This window comes from Euphorbia lathyris, chromosome 3 (assembly GCF_963576675.1).
Source record: "Euphorbia lathyris chromosome 3, ddEupLath1.1, whole genome shotgun sequence".
In the NCBI taxonomy this organism is placed as follows: Eukaryota; Viridiplantae; Streptophyta; class Magnoliopsida; order Malpighiales; family Euphorbiaceae; genus Euphorbia; species Euphorbia lathyris.
This window is the reverse complement of record NC_088912.1, coordinates 78,355,202-78,372,872: the sequence shown is the minus strand read 5'-3', so window position 1 is coordinate 78,372,872 and position 17,671 is coordinate 78,355,202. Positions and strand designations below refer to the sequence as shown.

The 17,671-nt window shown below is 37.9% G+C and overlaps 1 protein-coding gene across 1 annotated transcript; it reads left to right on the top strand.

Moving 5' to 3' along the window:
• Positions 1-4,917: 4,917 nt before the first annotated feature.
• Positions 4,918-7,544, top strand: LOC136221657 (large ribosomal subunit protein eL33w-like). Its single transcript, XM_066009064.1, has 4 exons — positions 4,918-5,023; positions 5,107-5,335; positions 5,420-5,462; positions 7,379-7,544. Exons 1-3 carry the CDS (start codon positions 4,956-4,958, stop codon positions 5,459-5,461), a joined length of 339 nt encoding a protein of 112 aa, XP_065865136.1. The 5' UTR covers positions 4,918-4,955; the 3' UTR covers position 5,462; positions 7,379-7,544.
• The last annotated feature ends 10,127 nt before the right edge of the window (positions 7,545-17,671 follow it).

The window sequence follows — 17,671 nt, the reverse complement described above, 5'->3', positions numbered from 1 at the left end:
CATGCTCTCAGAGATTGTGAGAAAAGCAAAGAGATTTGGAGGAAAGTTCTCCCTTTAAAGGTGTTGTCTTCGTTTTTTTCTCACTCAGAGCTTGATTGGTTTGTGGATGGGATTAATGGTAAACTATTGGCTGATTTGAAGCATGGTGTTCTCTTATTTGTGGTGGTATGCCATCAGGTTTGGAAATGGAGAAATGAGGAGATTTTTGGAGGGGAAACAGTTGTTGTGCCTAATGTGTTTGAGTTCTTTTCCAGTAAGATTTGTACCTTGGTTGATAGCTTCATTGAGGATCCTTTGGCTAGGGCGATCCAAAAGAAAGAGGTCCATCTCTTAGGCTGGTGTAAACCTAGCGAAGGTGTGGCTAAGCTGAACACTGATGACTCTCGTCTAATGGACGGGAGAATTGCCGCGGGAGGGGTCCTGAGAGATGACGCTGGTGATTGGATTTCTGGTTTCTCCCAGAATTTGGGTATGGGCTCGTCCTTTGCTGCAGAGCTGTGAGGAATTTTTTCTGGCCTTAAGTTAGCTAAAAACCTAGGGGTGAAGAAGCTTCTGGTGGAATCGGATTACCTTGAAGCGGTCAAGTTGATCTCGGGGAATAATGCTATTTGCTTAAGTATCCAAAATTTAATCAAAGGAATTAGAAGGATTTGCTCTTCCTTTGATCGTCTTAGCTTCAGCCATATTTATAGGGAGCAAAACCGGGTTGCGGACCGACTCGCGTTTGAAGGTCATACAAGTATTTTGGGCCTCTCTACCTTTTCTTCTCCTCCGTGCTTCATCTCATCCCTGATTTTGGATGATTTGGTGGGGGTCAGCTTCCCCAGGCTAATCCCGGGTTAGGCGGCTGTGTTTTGTTTTTTCTTTCCTTTCCTACCAAAAAAAAAAAAAAGAAATCTGAACAGCAACAGTTAAATATAATTTTACCAAACACTAATTATTAAACAGCTAATAACAAATAGCTAACAACAGCTAACAGCTTACTGCAGCTACAAACAGCAACCGCAACCGCAACAGCTATTAACTAACAACTGAATCAAACAGATTCTTGGTCTCTTTATGGATTAGATTTGATTCCTTACCGGTGTTTTCTTGTTTTACTTATGGTGTTTTGATCTAATAAAGTTACAACAATTTTCATAAAGAAAGAAAAAAAAGCCTTTAATGCAGAAAAATGTGAAATTTGAGGATAGCGAATATTAGTAGTTTTGGCATGTAGCTTTTGGTCGGGTTGGTGGTGATTGGGCTGCTAAAGGAGGCCCCATTTCGACCTACCCATCATAATCAGTCACTTCTATAAATTAATGTTCTTCCATTCATGCTCTTTTTGTCTAATACCATAAATTACTTTATAATATTTAAATTTTTGCATATATTTATCACCAACTTGCTATATATCCAAATATCTAATACTCCCAAAAAATTAAGGAAAAACAAAACTGAAACATAATAAAATTGTTGAGGTTAATTTATTAATCAACAAGTTAAATTAAGGCTTTTAAAATAAATTTGGGTCTGTTAAAAAGTTGGATTAATTTGGGTTAAACAAAAAGCTTGCTGTAATTTCAATTTGATTTGCGTGACTTGAGAATCAAAAAATGAAACTCGGCATGTTATTTCTTTTTGTCTGTGAGTTTTCATTAAGCGACGAACCTTTTTCGTCTCCATTCAGATATCGAAAAATAATAAATTGATTCTCATTGTGTTAGGACTTTCAAAAGTGCACTTTAAAGAATTTATGTATGATTTTAGACTTATTTGTGAGTATGAAATTTCGTCCGTTTTCGATGATGAGCTAATTATACTTGAGCGACTTATTTAATCGATGGGTCAAATTACAAGCTTTTGAACGTATTCCAAACACCTTTTTAGCCTTATTTTAATTTATTTTAAAAATATTTCTTCATATTATTTTCCAAAAAAAAAATTCAAAATTCGGGCTTTATGTCTCTATTTGGAAAAAATAGAGTTGCGACCATCATGCTCGTAAATAGAGTCGATTCGGCTTTATTTTCCGTCGCCTTTTGGCACGCTCCGATAAATTTCATAAGTATCTCATCTCCCTCTGCATAAATCGTACTATGCCCGATCACAGGGGCAGGCAGATGTAGGGTTAAAGTGTAAAAACACCCCTAATGTTTTGGGTCAGGGGCAATTTTATCTCTAACGTCTAAAATGGTACAATTTTATCCCTAATGTTGGAAGTCAAGAGCAATTTTACCCAAACGTTGATAAATTGGGTCAATTTGAGAAATAATTCATCAAACTGTCTTCTCGGTCATGAATAATAGTGTCTGAAATTGATCCAATTTATCAACGCTAGAGGTAAAATTGGTGCAAAATTACAAAATTGATATGCAATTGGTGCAAAATAAAGAAAAAAATGACTGTATTTTATAATAATGTTTGAAATTGATCCAATTTATCAACGTTAGGGATAAAATTGCTATTGGCTACAAACATTAGGGGTAAAATTGCACCATTTTAGATGTTAGGGGTAAAATTGCACTTGACCCAAAACGTTGGGGATATTTGATGCGTAACAACCCGAGAATCCCGGAAATGGATGATTACGAGTCGGAAACATTATAATTTACGTTTTTTTTATCAAAAAAATCATGAAAATAATGCATGACAATTGAACGATTTTGCATTTTTCGTCACAAAAAATTGAACAATTTTGTATTTTTTGTCATAAAAAAATTGAACAATTTTACATTGTTTGTCTAAATTTTTTTTACGTAGAATTTTGCCATCTGCTCCTTCAAATTCTGGATTCGCCACTGCCGATCACAATCTTTCTAAATATCTAATTAAAGACAAATTTGATTCTAACAAAACATATCACTCATCTTGTAGGAATTTATGGTGATCTCGAGTCTAAAGATCCAATGACATGACTATAACTGAGATTATTTATAACACTAACTCATATAGTGATCTCATAGTGAGGTAGTCCAGTACTAGTGTCATTTATAATCAATCAATTTTCACACTGGTCTTAATTTATTATTATTTCTACGATAATAAGTGACCATGAATAACTAACTATTATTCATAGATATTATTATAAAGCTAACTAACATGTAAATACTTATAATAATGAATAATCATATTAAAATAATCAATAAGACAATATCCATAATTGACATAAGGTATACTTTTTAACAATTCCCACCTACACTAAGACCCAATCATACATGTATATTACATATTGACCTAGTATGATTTTCATGTGCTTGTGGAAGAGGTTTGTTCAGCCGATCAACAATATAGTCATTAGTTGATACTCTGCATATTTTCACATAGAGAAATGTAAGAACAATAAAGCTTGAATCAAAACAACATAGTTAGATAAAGCTGAAGCATGTATTAGCAGTCTTTTTAAAATAGATTTCGTCGCTATTGATGGTTGTCTCCTAAGATATAATAAATTACACAAGCAAGCTCTTAGTGTGTGCAAATTCATTATCACCAGAGCGGGAAAATAAGAATAATATAAACAGACAGAGAGCATCGAATTTCAGAGAGTAATTTTTTCTAAACTCTGTGAATTTGATAGTTCCATTCTATATAAATAAAACTCGAAAGGACATGTCTATTTACGAACGAACATGCCTGTTCACGGACATATACGACTGTTCATGAACGAACACGACTATTCATGAATAGAGGTGTTTGTTGGTATTTAAATTAATTTCATAATTTTATTTATTTATTTTTTCAACAATCCCCACATGAATAAAATTGGAAACGAGCTAATTACGAAGTGGTGATAACTTTCTACAGTCGATATCTATATAGAACTGGTAGACAATGTCCCATGAACCTTCCCTTGTGAAAATATATTTACTTTACTGGCTGAGTAGCAGACGCGGTGTCCTTGAAGTATTCTGTCTTTTGTGTAAACGATGATATACCCCACACAGATACCAACATAACACGGCATTGATTCTCATGGTTATGTTAGTTATGATCATACACATCTCTTAGTTCTGCAAGAGTTCCAGAGAACTAAGCCACATTAGTCTCCTTTGAAGCGATCCCGCTTCACTCTCACATTAGTGATTTATTTGCTCAGAATGCAGACGCAAAATGTATCATTAAAAGCATAGCTTAGCCCTTTTCCCATTTTTATACCACTGTTTATATCATAGAAATGGACTTGAGTTTAACCCCTATAGTGATCACACAAGATTTATGCAATTAGGTTGTCTCTTTGAACCTAGATCTTGGGATCTCCAGTCAACAAGCTAAGGTTTTCCTTCTCATAACGGCTTAAATTTAACGGGTTTGAGTCTCATTCATTTGATGCCTTTTCAATTTGATATCGGTTTAACCTTTAGGTTAGTGGATCCAATGTGTTATCCTTTAATTCTACAAAATCAATAAAGATGACACGAGTTGAGATCAATTGATTAACAATGTTATCATACGGAAGCTTTTTTATCCATATCTCATTATATGGAAGCTTTCTATGCCATATATTCACCAAATGTTCTTCTATGTTTGTTTCAAACCTTCTATAGTTTGACTTCTTCAATAGATATAATATTTTTGCTCATTTCCATCATTGTGACGTAGTCATTTTAAAGCGATCTGATTTCTACATTTTCATTGATTTTTACAAATTAAATTTTTTAATAAACTAATGCTCATCTACCAACTTCTAACTCGGCTTATGGTTATTATTTTTACTATTTATTTATTATGCTTATCTTATGGCATATTTCCCTCTAAAAACGTAAAAGGTCGAAATGGTGAAACCGAAAGAGTTTTTGGTGGGCCAAAATCATATATACGAGCATCATATTTTGGGCCTAAAAGAGTTTTTGGTCTTAGAATGTGGACGGTTAGTCATGAGCCCATTACACCATATATACCTAAACCCAAATATAAACCTGTTGTTAATTTTACTAGGTTTTTTGTCTACAGAACCAGGAAACAGAGCGAAAATGGTGAAGAGCCGCCAAGGGGAGAACGTTAGACTCTATGTTCGAGGCACTATACTAGGATACAAGAGGTAAAGAAGAACACATTTAACTCAGAAACTATTAACTATCGATCGGATAAAAGCTAATTGGAGTGTGATTCTGTTGATTTTAGGTCAAAGTCGAACCAATATCCAAACACGTCCCTTATTCAGATTGAGGGAGTGAACACGAAGGAGGAGGTATCATGGTATGCTGGTAAGCGAATGGCCTACATCTACAAGGCCAAGGTGAAGAAGAATGGCAGTCAGTATCGTTGCATTTGGGGGAAAGTTTCTAGACCTCACGGTAACAGTGGTGTTGTTCGCGCCAAGTTCAAGTCTAACCTCCCTCCTAGATCTATGGTAATGGACTGAACTTCTTGACTTTGTTCTGTCAAATTGGCAGCAAATTTGACTCATTTCTTAATTTTTTTTTTTTTTAAACAGGGTGATAGAGTTAGAGTCTTCATGTATCCCAGCAACATTTGAGGTATGGTATTACTTTCTAATAATAATTGTTTTATATGCTTAACAACAAATTCTACCTTTTATTGATGTAATTATAATGCATATGAGAATTTTTGGGTTCACGTTGGTAGCATAAGTATTTGCAGACAGGCATTTCAAGTTAATTATGATTATATTGATCAGTGGTATTTGCAATTATGATTAGTTCATTTCAAATCTGTTCACTCTAGCTTCTTGGATCTTTACAATTTTCTTGTCAAGTAATATTAAATTTTGATTTTATTGTATGATATCTTGGATAGAGGTTAGGAAAGATTAAATAATGGAAGCTGAGGTCAGGGAATGTGAAAATACTTGAACTCCAAATCCTACCGATTTGGTGGGACTTAAAATGGAGAATTCTGAACCTCCAATTAACCTTTCTCTCCCAAGCAAGGTTACTTAATTAACCTCCCTTATCAAAACAAGCAGAAGATATCTAACCCTTCTTGGGGAGAAGGTTATTGGGAAGGGAAGGTTATTTGAAGTTTAACAGAACTTCATTTTCAGTCCCACCAAATCGGCGGGATTTGTAGGTCAAGCAATTAACCTTTAATCTAACTTACCCTCCCTCCCTTCGATTAGAATTCTTGCCTCAACGCCATCTGAGCATACCCTTAATTGATTTTACTTGGTATCACATCCTAAAGTTGGAGTCCCTTAATTGATTTGCAAGGCCTTGGAAACTAAAGAACATACGTTTTACCCTTCATTCTGATTGGACTTGTAAGAAACTGCCTTGCTTGATTAAGTATTGGCTTGCTTAGGGGTGCAAGCGAGCCTGGGTGGTTCGCAAACAGTCCGAGCTCGGCTCGGTCAAAGCTCGGTCAAAGCTCGACTCGATAGAGCTCGGTTCGAGTTCGAGATCGGCTCGATACATTCATGAGTCAAGCCGAGTTTCCTTAGGTTCGGCTCGAAAGCTCGTGAGCGGGCTCGAATGATTTTTTAATTACTATATATATATATTAATATTAATATTTAATTTATAATGTAACAAATAATGAAAAAAATAATTATCTTAAATTGAGCCTAAAAAAATACAAAGACATTCAATATTTGATGTTCATCCTAATTATCATCCTTGAATAGAATTTCATTTTTTTTAATTAAAATTATGTGTAATTTATTATTATCACCATAGAAGTTCATTTATTTTTCATTTTTAATTTTTTTTATTAAGCATATGAAAAAGCCCACCTAAGTGATTGACTCTCAAAAATTCAATAAGATTGAAGCCAGGGTAAGCCGGCCCCTCAACTTGATTTTTTTCATGAAGAAAACAATCCCACATCGCTTAAAAGAAAAAGTATAAAGAGGACATATCATTATAAATAAGAGCAACATAGTGGGGCGTCTTCCTACTTGTTTGGTTGGGTTCATATCTGATCAATAGACTTACGGTCTAGAGTTGTTACCTCCATTACAATTGGAAGGGTTGCTTCTCCAAGTGAATTTATATTTTAATTTTTTTAAATTTCTAAAAAAAGTTGGGTTTTTGGTCAGACCAGTGTGGTTTTAATTCAAAACGAGCCGCTCGACGAGCTTTGAGCTCGAGCCGAATCTATATCGAGCTCGAGCCGAGCTCTAAAATTCTGGGCTCGGCGAGCTTCGAGCTCGAGCCGAGCTCAATTTTTATACTTCTCGAGCCGAGCCGAGCCTACCCCTGTTCGGTCCCTGTTCGGTCTCGGTTCGGCTCGGTTGCACCCCTAGGCTTGCTGGTTGTTATTTATTAGTCCTTCGACCCACTGATTATGCATCTGTAAATATACTTGGATATTCTGAGAACAAGCTTACCGTGCTTATAAACCGTTAATTACTGCTGGCATTTGTTTGTTTATTTCTACTAGCTATCATACCTGCTGATATGCATTTTTCATTCTGTTTTCTTAATTGTTGCAGTGATATGGAAGTTGGTTTATGTTACTTTAGACGATGGAGGTGAGTTAGTCAGAAATCAGAATACATACATGTTTTTATTAGGTTTTGTATTCAGGACTGGTGTAATACTAGCAAACCTCTGTTTTGACTATTATCTTGAAATGATTTGATTTGTCTTTGTTGTTCATGGTTTATCTTCATATTAAGTTGCAGTCTTTTTCCAATGAAATTATAGGCCATTACCATTCTTAAAACTTAAATCTTCTCTTTGTCAAAGAGCATATGACACTTTAGAATCAAAATGAGCCTATGATGTCTAATAGGTGATCAGCTTAACCTTAGTTATCATGAAATCTTTATCACGTGCAGCACATGAACTTGTTTGAAAGCTTGCACATGGATATCTGAATCCCTAGGTTTTTAAATAATTCAGTTCGTTTTTCGTCAAAGTTTTCAATAAAATAAAAATAAACAATTATTTATGTAGATAAAAAAATATATATATTTTTAACTATGGTTACTTTGTTTTTTACAAAGTACCGTTACTTGGTGTGGTTTTCACCATTGGATGATAGAGCATAAAATTAATCCAATGGTGAAAACCACACCAAGTAATGGTACTTTGTAAAAAACAAAGTAACCATAGCGAACACCATACAAATTATGTTAAAAGTTTTTAGAAAATATTTTATTGAAATTTATTTTATAAGAAAAATCTAAAAAAAATTGATTTTTTTTGTGATATAAAAGAATTGAATTAATCATAGTAAATATGAAAAATAAAAATAAATGTGATATTAAAATAGGAAAAGGTACAAAAAAAAAAAAAAATAAATCTCATAGGTTGCTATACTTGTAAAGATAATTTATGTGGTTTAAAAGTTTATAAATAGGAGTTTTTTTTTACAGTTTACAAACTTAGTTATTCTTTTAAAAATTGTTGTCGTGAATTTTTACTCTAAAAGAACGATATGGAGCAATTAAAAAGCTGAGTTTGCAAATTATATACAATTTAAGGTTTCATTTTGTAAATTAATTAAATTACATTATAATATTAAGTCTCCAAATAAACAATTATCATAAATGCTGAGATTTACTCCCTTTGCTACTTCCATCGCGTCTGTCTCAAATTCAACTCTTTCCAGATCATTTTCACATGCCCACAGGAAGCTTGATCGTAATGCATATGCCTAAACTGCTCATGTCGTATAGCTATAGTAAATTGAATATATATAAGACAAAATATCTAGAAAATAGAATTCTAATTCTATTGAATTTGCATTGTCCCCGGAAATTTGAACTCCGTCAATGAAACTTGAAGCTCCAGCCATAAATTCTCCATCCACTCTTCTCCTCTAATTAGAATACGGCTCCATCAATGTTGCACTTCATCTACCCGATCTCCGGTCGCTGCCAGATTTTCCTTTGTCGTGCCATGTTCTGCTGTCCCTGCAGGTGCACTGTTCTTGGCCTATGGCTCCCCCTGCCTGCGTCCGCCATGCATCAGGTCGATCCATTTGTCTGTGATTAGGACCTGCTGTCCGAGTTTGCTTTAAATAGACCGATGTTGCGATCTGGATTGCAGGTCTGTTGGTTCTGTCTGGTTCAACGGTGGGCAACCTGTGTTGGACGTTGTGCTCCACCTAGTGTTGTCTGCTGCTGCAAGCGGCATTTGCACTCCCCTCTCGTGCTATCTGTCCCGCAACACAACCTTTTGATTGTTACCGCCTTCTGATATCAAGCTCCCCAGCTACAGGGCTCTCACAACCGCCTCCCTTTTCCTTGCTCCTTGCCAATCCTACACAAAGTTAGTTACCAAACTATATCGAATTGCTGCATTTTTTGTACTGTTTTATCAAAGTGTGTCATTTCGATGCTGCCATATTATACAAAGCACACTCAGAATCTTGACCAGACTGTCATCTGATTCCGTCGCACAAATAACCATGAACCAATCCCCAACACCATCATAATTCCCCTATGGCACATCAATCCCCGCCTCCTGCCAACAGTTCACTGCGTAAGGACAAACACAAAATACATGCCAGCTATGTTCCACACCCCTTTCACACATTACATAGTGATTAGGCATCCTTATATGTCTAGCCCTTAAGGTCGATCTAAGCGGTAGACATCCTGAACATAATTTCCACATAAACATCGTCATTCTAGGCGGGACCTTCAAATTCCAGATTCTATGCCACTTCACTTCAGGCAGGTCACCTAATCGTTGCTCCTCCAGAGCACATCACCCTGTTAGCTTCCTACCTCCCACTCTTTGTGCATTTCCATATTAACCTATCAGGAATATTCCTTGCAGACACAATTATACTATTTATCTTACTTGCCACCTAAGGGGTAAATAGCAAGTTCAATTTTCCCCTATCCCACACTTTGCTTCCATTTCTAGTCCCTCCCTACCACCTCAAACAAGTGTCCTTCTATCCAAAGGTCCCTCCAGACTGTAATTGTTTCTCCATCTCCTACTTTCCACTGCAACCCCAATTTCAAAACATCTATTAATTTCCACAACCCTCTCCAAATAAAACTAGGATTATTGCCCAACTTTGAAGAGAGAAAATTTTCCAGTAGGGAAATATTTAGCTTTGAACAATCTACTGACAAGAGATTGCGGATTTGATAGAAGTTTCCAACCCTGCTTCCCTAGTAAAGACAAATTAAACAATTCGAGATCTCTGTAGCCCAATCCCCCTTTACCCCTAGGCCTACACATCTTCTCCCAGTTGAACCAATGGATCTTATCTCGACCACCATCCTTCTTCCCCTACCAAAACGAATTCATCATTCTTTCTAGTTCCTCACAAATAGACTTAGGCAACAAGAAAGTACTCATACAAAATGTCGGTAGTGCTTGCACTGTCGTCTTAATCAAGACATCATTACCTGCTCCAGACAAAAATTTACAACCCCAACAACTAAACTTCCTTCTAAGTCTATCTAGTAAGAATGTAAATACCCCTCGCTTGGATCTCCCGATCAGTGAAGGGAGACCAAACTAACGACCTGTGTTCAAAGGTGACCAAACTCCGAGAAGGTTACAAACGCCATCCCTTAATTCATGTGTCACAGTTGTACTAAATTGTATACCAGATTTAGAGACATTGACAACTTGGCTTGAGGCTTGTTCATATCTAGATAATATCTCATTTACCACATCTACTTCCTCTATTGATGCCCAAAAAAATAGGAAACTGTCATCCGCAAAGAACAAATGAGAAACTAAAGGTGCTCCCCTACACACTCTGTAGTCTCTTATCAGTCCGCTTTGTTCCGCTTGCTCAATTAATTGTGACAGAACCTCTGGGGACATGATGAACAGATAAGGAGAAAGCGGATCGCCTTGCCTAAACCCTCTTCTTGGCGTAATTGGTCCCACCAGATCCTTGTTTACTGCCATTGAATATGACACTGTGGTTACACAGAGCATAATCCACTGTGTCCATTGCTCCCAAAAACCAAGCCTCCCTAGTACTGCAGCAAGGAACCTCCAATCCACCCTATCACGGGCCTTACTTATGTCAATATTCAGAGCTACTTCCCCAATTGAGCCTCTATTATGTCGTTTCATGTAATGGAGAGTCTCAAATGCAACATGCACACTATCAATTATAGACCTTCCAGGGATAAAAGCAGATTGACATTCACTAATCAAATTGGGTAGGGTGACCTTAAGCCTATTTGCCAAAACATTGGCAATTACTTTGTATAGAACGTTGCAAAGTGAAATTGGTCTGAAATAGGTAATCTTCTTTGGGCTTTCATTATTCAGTATCAAAACAATAATCGTATCATTCAAGTTTATAGGAAACTCCTTTCTCTCTAACCATCCTTTACTCGCTTCATATATTTCTCTTCCGATAATGGGCCAAAAGTGCTGATAGAATTCAGGGCTCAAATTGTTTGGCCACGGGGACTTATCGGGGTGCATTTGGAAAACTGCCACTTTAAATTCTTCCATTGAGAATGGGGCGATTAAATTCTGCTGCCCTCCTTTTGACACTCGTGATTCGAGCACTTCAACTGTCTCAACATCACTTATCGTGTCCTGTGCATACTCTTTTTGAAAGTATTTCTGAACATGATTCTTCAGATCTTTCTGATTTTCTATTAATTTTCCTTCCCTATTATCGAGGGTCATGATCAGATTCTTCTTCCTTCTAGCCTGCACACAAGAATGAAAGAATTTTGTATTCAGATCCTCACCCTTTAGCCAGAATTGATTAGCTCTCTGCTTCCAATAAATGTCCTCCTTCTCCAACACACAATTCAATTGAGCCTGGATCTGAATTACTCTCTTTACTACTTCTGTCTCTGTCATATCCGAAGACGACCCATAAGTCTCTTTAGATGATCAATCTGACCAGTAAATCGCTTTTGGAAACCCTAACCAAACTCTTCCATGGCCACCAGACACCTCTCAATTTTCTCTTGCACATTCTTCCTTACATGTATGTTCCACTCCCTACGAACCACCTCTTTAAATTCAGGCTCCAAAAGCCAAGCCTGTTCAAAATGGAATCTTCCTTTCCTTCTATCATGTTCCAGTTCAGTAATATTGAGCACCAAAGGGTTGTGATCAGAATACCCAACAACAATGTTCCCCAACTTATATCCAGGGAATTGATGGAGCCAACCTGCAGTCCCAAAGACCATGTCCAACTTCTCCCTGACCAATCTTTCCGACCATTTGCTCATTTCCTATGTGAATGGGCTTCCACTCTTCCTAGGTTCAGTCAGGCCACACTCTTGGACATCAATAGTAAATCTCCTAATCAAATACTCTGGGTATTCACTCCTTCCTTGTTTCTTCCTTTGATCCAGAATACAATTAAAGTCTCCTATTATTATCCAGGGAATAGCCGATTCACTAGCAATACTTCTCAGTAAATTATAGGAATTTATCTGCGCACTTCTCTCAACGAAACCATAGAAACCTACACATCTCCATTCCCCTTTCCTTGAATCAGTCACTTTCACATTAATGTGTTGATTTGAAAATTTCTGAACTTTTAAATGAAATCCCTCCTTCCATAACATTGTTAAACCTCCATTATGCCCCCTACTGTTCACCACAAAACACCCTTCATACTTCAATTTCTTTCCAATAGCTACCAGATGACCCTGGTCTACCAAAGTCTCAATGAGGAAAAGTATGTTAGGCTGATAGGATCTCACCGTATCACCCAACGAACGAACTACCTGAGTATGCCCAATTCTCTACAGTTCCAGCTAATGCAAAGTCATTTCCCTCGGCGGGCCTGTACCTCAAGCCTCGCCGTTTCTGTATCTCCTGTACAACCTTCATAAATATTGACCACAGAAATATACTCATCAGACAATATAACCTATTGCACTACTAAAGCCGGTGGCCCCAGTAACTTCTCTATCCCATACCCACTCTCCCCCTCAACACCCACCGCCCTTCTTCGTTTTCTATCCTCCAGTAATCTCAATTCACTATTCTTTTCACTCTCCATATGGGTAAATTACATACATGGTGTACAACCTTTACACATTTTCATACTTTGGTGTACAATCTTAAATTTTTCACACTAAAGTGTACAACGTTCAGATGACCTCCCACTAAAGTGTACAACTAGTATTTGTGACCGGTCAATGCAAGCCAATGTTGCCACGTCAGCAATGTGACCACTTTAAAAAGTAAAAAATTGACACTCTATCTAAAATATCCTCATCCCCTTCATTGGAACTCCACTTTCTCACTCTTTTCCTTTCTCTCTCTAAATCCTTTCTCCCTCTAACTTATCTCTTTAAGTAATTTATCTATGATCCTCACCGACACTTGGTGCTCTTCCGGTCAGTTTCTCCCCAACGGCTCTCTTTTGCAGACCGACGGTAACTTGGATGGCTTCACTAAGATCTGCAAATTCAATCTTTGTGAATCCAATGCGCTTTGTGATTGGATGGAGCTTGATAATGTAGAATTGAGCGAAGGAAGATGGTACGCCATGAATCAGATTTTACTAGGCGGATCAGTGATAATCATTGGCGGTAGAGGGGAAATAAGATCAATATGGAGTGTGAAATGACAATATGAAGAAATAGAAATAACAATTAACTTGTAGAAAACATTGATTGGGTCCTCTAATCAATGAGCAAGAATCATCATATCAATATTCAAATCATACCAAACCCTCTCTTCTAATTTAGCCCCCACTCATCACCACTCTCACCTTATGTCGTTGTTGCTGTTGCTCATGCTTTTGTTCAGACTCAGATCCTCCCCCTCCTCCTCATCACTATTTTTAGGCTATCTAGATGTTGCTTTGCCCAACTACTGGTTCAGGCTCCAATAATTGCTTTCCGTCTCAAGGCGACAAGAATACCACTGGCAGGTAATGGTCCACCTCGCATGGAAACTTTGAGTTCTTAACATGCTCTTTCAATGCTTCCAATCCCTGTAATCAATTTTAAATTCTCTCACATTGATTTATTATCATCATTCATGTAACAGAAAAGCATCAGAAGAAGAATAAAGTTACCCGAACCCTTGCATAAGTGACTTCACAAATTTTTCTTGAGTTGAAAACCTCCCAATGCTGATGATAAAATGCTTTGTAAAGCCTCCATGTTGCCCGAGGATGTTGTTGAAACACCTTTCCACATAATTTTGATTTGACAAAATTGTTTAAGTATAATTAAAATACATATTCTAAACACACTAAGTTTAAATGCTTTGATTTATTCTACTAATGTGGTTGTTCAATGTTGAGTTAAAACTGTTATAAGACATAAGGATTGGAAGGCCCAAGCCCAATACGGAAGCCAAGGCCCAAGTCAAAAAACTCAGTACACTCGGCCCACGTATGTCAAGACGTTGCCGTTTTGAACAAAACGCAACTCAGCAAACGGAAGGATCTAGAAGACCTTCGGGAACAACATCAAGATGAAGCTGCTGAGTAGTCTCGACAAACCGTACAAGACAGCAGCTGGCAAAGGAAAACTTCCAGACAAAGTGTTTCCTCTTTTGGTAAAGTTCAGACGACACAGTATGCTGTCTAGTTGACCTTACCATAAAAGGAGAGACCATCTACTGAGCTGACCGAGGACAGAAGATACACGATTGTGATTGGCCGATAGCTCTGAGCAAGTCAGGATGACAATGACACATAGCCGTTTCCCTCCAATGGTTATTTCGAAATTCGAAATGATCGATGCCCAGACGTCTCTATAAATAGTGCAATCACAAGCTTCACAACACACAGAACTTGATCAAGCAGTTACGCTGACCAAATTTCCACACAAGTTCTGCAAGCAAGAAGCAAAGCAAATTCTTACACTACAATTCTCATATCTGTGTAAAAGTCTAAAGTGATTGTTAAATCGTCTAAAGTGTCTTACCACATCTTTGTATTAGGACAAAACACTTATCATTTCTAGAGATAGAAAGGAGAGGCTGAGTACTCGGTTTTAAGTACTCAGCGAGAGATTAGGATTGAGTAGAAGTATAGAGGAAGGTACTCTTGTCATACTCAATTGCTGATATTGTAAAAGGTTTGAGGCTCTACCTTTAAAGAGCTCAGTAGATTATTTGAAATCTCGAAACGTGTTCCAGGGACAAGACGTAGGCTTAGAAGAAGCCGAACTTGGATAAATCTGCTGAGTGAAATATTTCTTACCTTAACTCCTTATTTATATTGCTTGCTTTAAATAATCAAAACTGACCAAGTAAAGAGGTCAAGTTGAGTTGTGCGCGTTGAACGTCTGAGCTCAGGAATAGACTCTAAGTTGTATCTCCTGACTCAAGCTAAGAAACTGACCTAGTCACCAGTTGACTAAGCCAGTATCTTGATGTTTACTCAGCGCCGTTGTTAAAACCTTTTTCCTTAGAAAAAGTAGTCTGCCCTAATTGCATAAAAAGTTTAAATAGTTCCTAACCCCCCCTTGGAACTATACTTGGAACTATACTTGCAACCCAACAAGGGACCAACAAGTGGTATCAGAGCTTAAAAGCTCACCTTAAAAGGTCTAACAACCTTGAGCTGATCCCTACCATGGGCGAAAAAAGCACTCGATTTCTCCCTGGAAACCAAACAACTCAGATACTGCCTGAGGGGCTGTGCATTACTAGGCCTCCCCTATTCTTCGGGTCAAACTATACCTTCTGGAAGAATAGGATGAAAAACTTCATTCAGGCTACAAACATGAGTGCCTGGCTATCTATAGTCCAAGGCCCGTTTGTACCTGTCGAGGTTGTTGCTGGCCAAACAGTTGTAAAAGCTGAGGCCAAATGGACAGAGGATGATCTTAAGAAGCTTCAAAACCATGCTTCGGCTATCAATATGCTTCACTGTGCGCTCGATGCTGCAGAATATAACAAAATCTCTGGTTGTGAGTCGGCGAAAGAGATCTGGAAAATGCTGGAAGTCACCTACGAGGGAACAAACAAAGTAAAAGAATCCAAGGTGAATCAGCAGATGAGACTGTACGAGCTGTTCGAGATGAACAATGATGAGGGCATTTCAGACATGAACGCAAGGTTCACCAACATCATTAATGAGCTCAAGAGACTTGGGAAAATCTTCACCGATGAAGAACAAGTCAAAAAGATACGCAGGAGTCTTCCGAAAGACTGGCAAGCAAAGAAGACAGCAGTTGAGGAAGCTCAGGATTTAACCACCTACAAATATGACGAACTCATCGGTTCATTACTGACCCATGAGATATCCATGAAAAACTTTGAGGTGATAGAAAAATCTGAAGACAAGAAGCAGAAGTCACTTGTCATGAAAGCTGACTCCATTGACGGGAGCTCAACTGATGATGAGGAGATGGCTATGTTCACAAGGAAGATGAAAAGGCTGTTCAGGAAGAACGACAAATATTCTAAAAAGCCTTACAAAAAGTTTGATAAGTATAAGGCAGACTCAAGCGACAGCAAATACAGAAAGGACAGCTCAAAGCCCATTACATGCTTTGAGTGCCATCAAACTAGCCATATTAAGTCAAACTGCTCCACGCTGAGGAAAGACAAGAAGAGTGGGAAGAAGGCAATGGTGGCTACTTGGAGTGACGGTGATGAGTCTTCATCTACAGAAACTGAGGCCACCGAGTCATCGAAGATATGCTTCATGGCTAACGAACTTGCTGAGCCATGCGTCTCTGATCATGCTGACCCATCCATCGCATCAAATGATGAAAAGCAATCAAATGAGGTAATTTCTCTTCCCCAAATCAGAAACGATATGGTTAATGCCCTGAGTGATCTCTATACACTTGTTAAGAAGTGTAATAAGAAAGTCAGAGCACTCAGCAGGTGCTGTGACGAAGTGGAAGAGGTCAAACTGAGTGACCTCAGATTCCTTCTTCAGGACAATTCAACTCTGCATGAAAATATGAAAATCATACATGAGTCTGTCTCTGAAGTCCAGTCAGTTTCAAAGACACTGAGGAAGGACGTCACAACCATTCAGAACCAACTAAAGGTTCCAAATAAAAATAACATTCCTCTGAGAACTCAGTACCAAGGTACTCAGTAGAGACGAAATCCCCAGCGAAAAGTCCAGTGTGACTTTTGTGGGAAGTTAGGACACACTACTAAGGTGTGCTGGCACGCTTAGTACTGGGGTGCTGACAAGTCAATAAAAAATCATAAACAGAAGGTCAGCTGTGACTTCTGTGGAAAGAGTGGCCATACTGTCCATGTATGTCGCCACAAAATAAAATATGATGCTATACCTGTTGCACCTAACAAGTCAGGACCCAAAAAGAATTGGGTACCTAAAAGTAACTAGTTACAATGCAGGTAAGCCTGAGATGTGCCGAGAAGTCAAAGATGTGGTATATTGACAGCGCATGCTCAAGGCATATGACGGGTGATGAAACTCAGTTCATCATGTTTGAACGTAAACGAGGAGGGAGCGTAAGTTTTGGAGACAACAAGAAGGGTAAGATAGTAGGGTCAGGAACCATCGGAGGTAATCCTACTATTGAATCTGTCTCCCTAGTGAGCGGACTCAAATATAACTTACTCAGCGTAGCTCAGCTATGTGACAATGGGAGAAAAGTTATATTTGATGCTACTGGATGTAAAATATACGAGGGTAAAACAAATGAGTTAATTTTAACTGCCCCTTGGATAGATAATGTCTTTATGCTAGACTTAGAGAAAAAGTTTTCAAAAACTGTGTGCTTAGTATCAAAGGAAGAAAATTCCTGGTTATGGCACATGAGACTTGGTCATGTAAGCATGGACCTCCTGGCCAAACTAGCAAGAAAGCAATTGGTTGAGGGACTGCCTGAACTTAAATTTCAAAAAGATCAATTATGCCA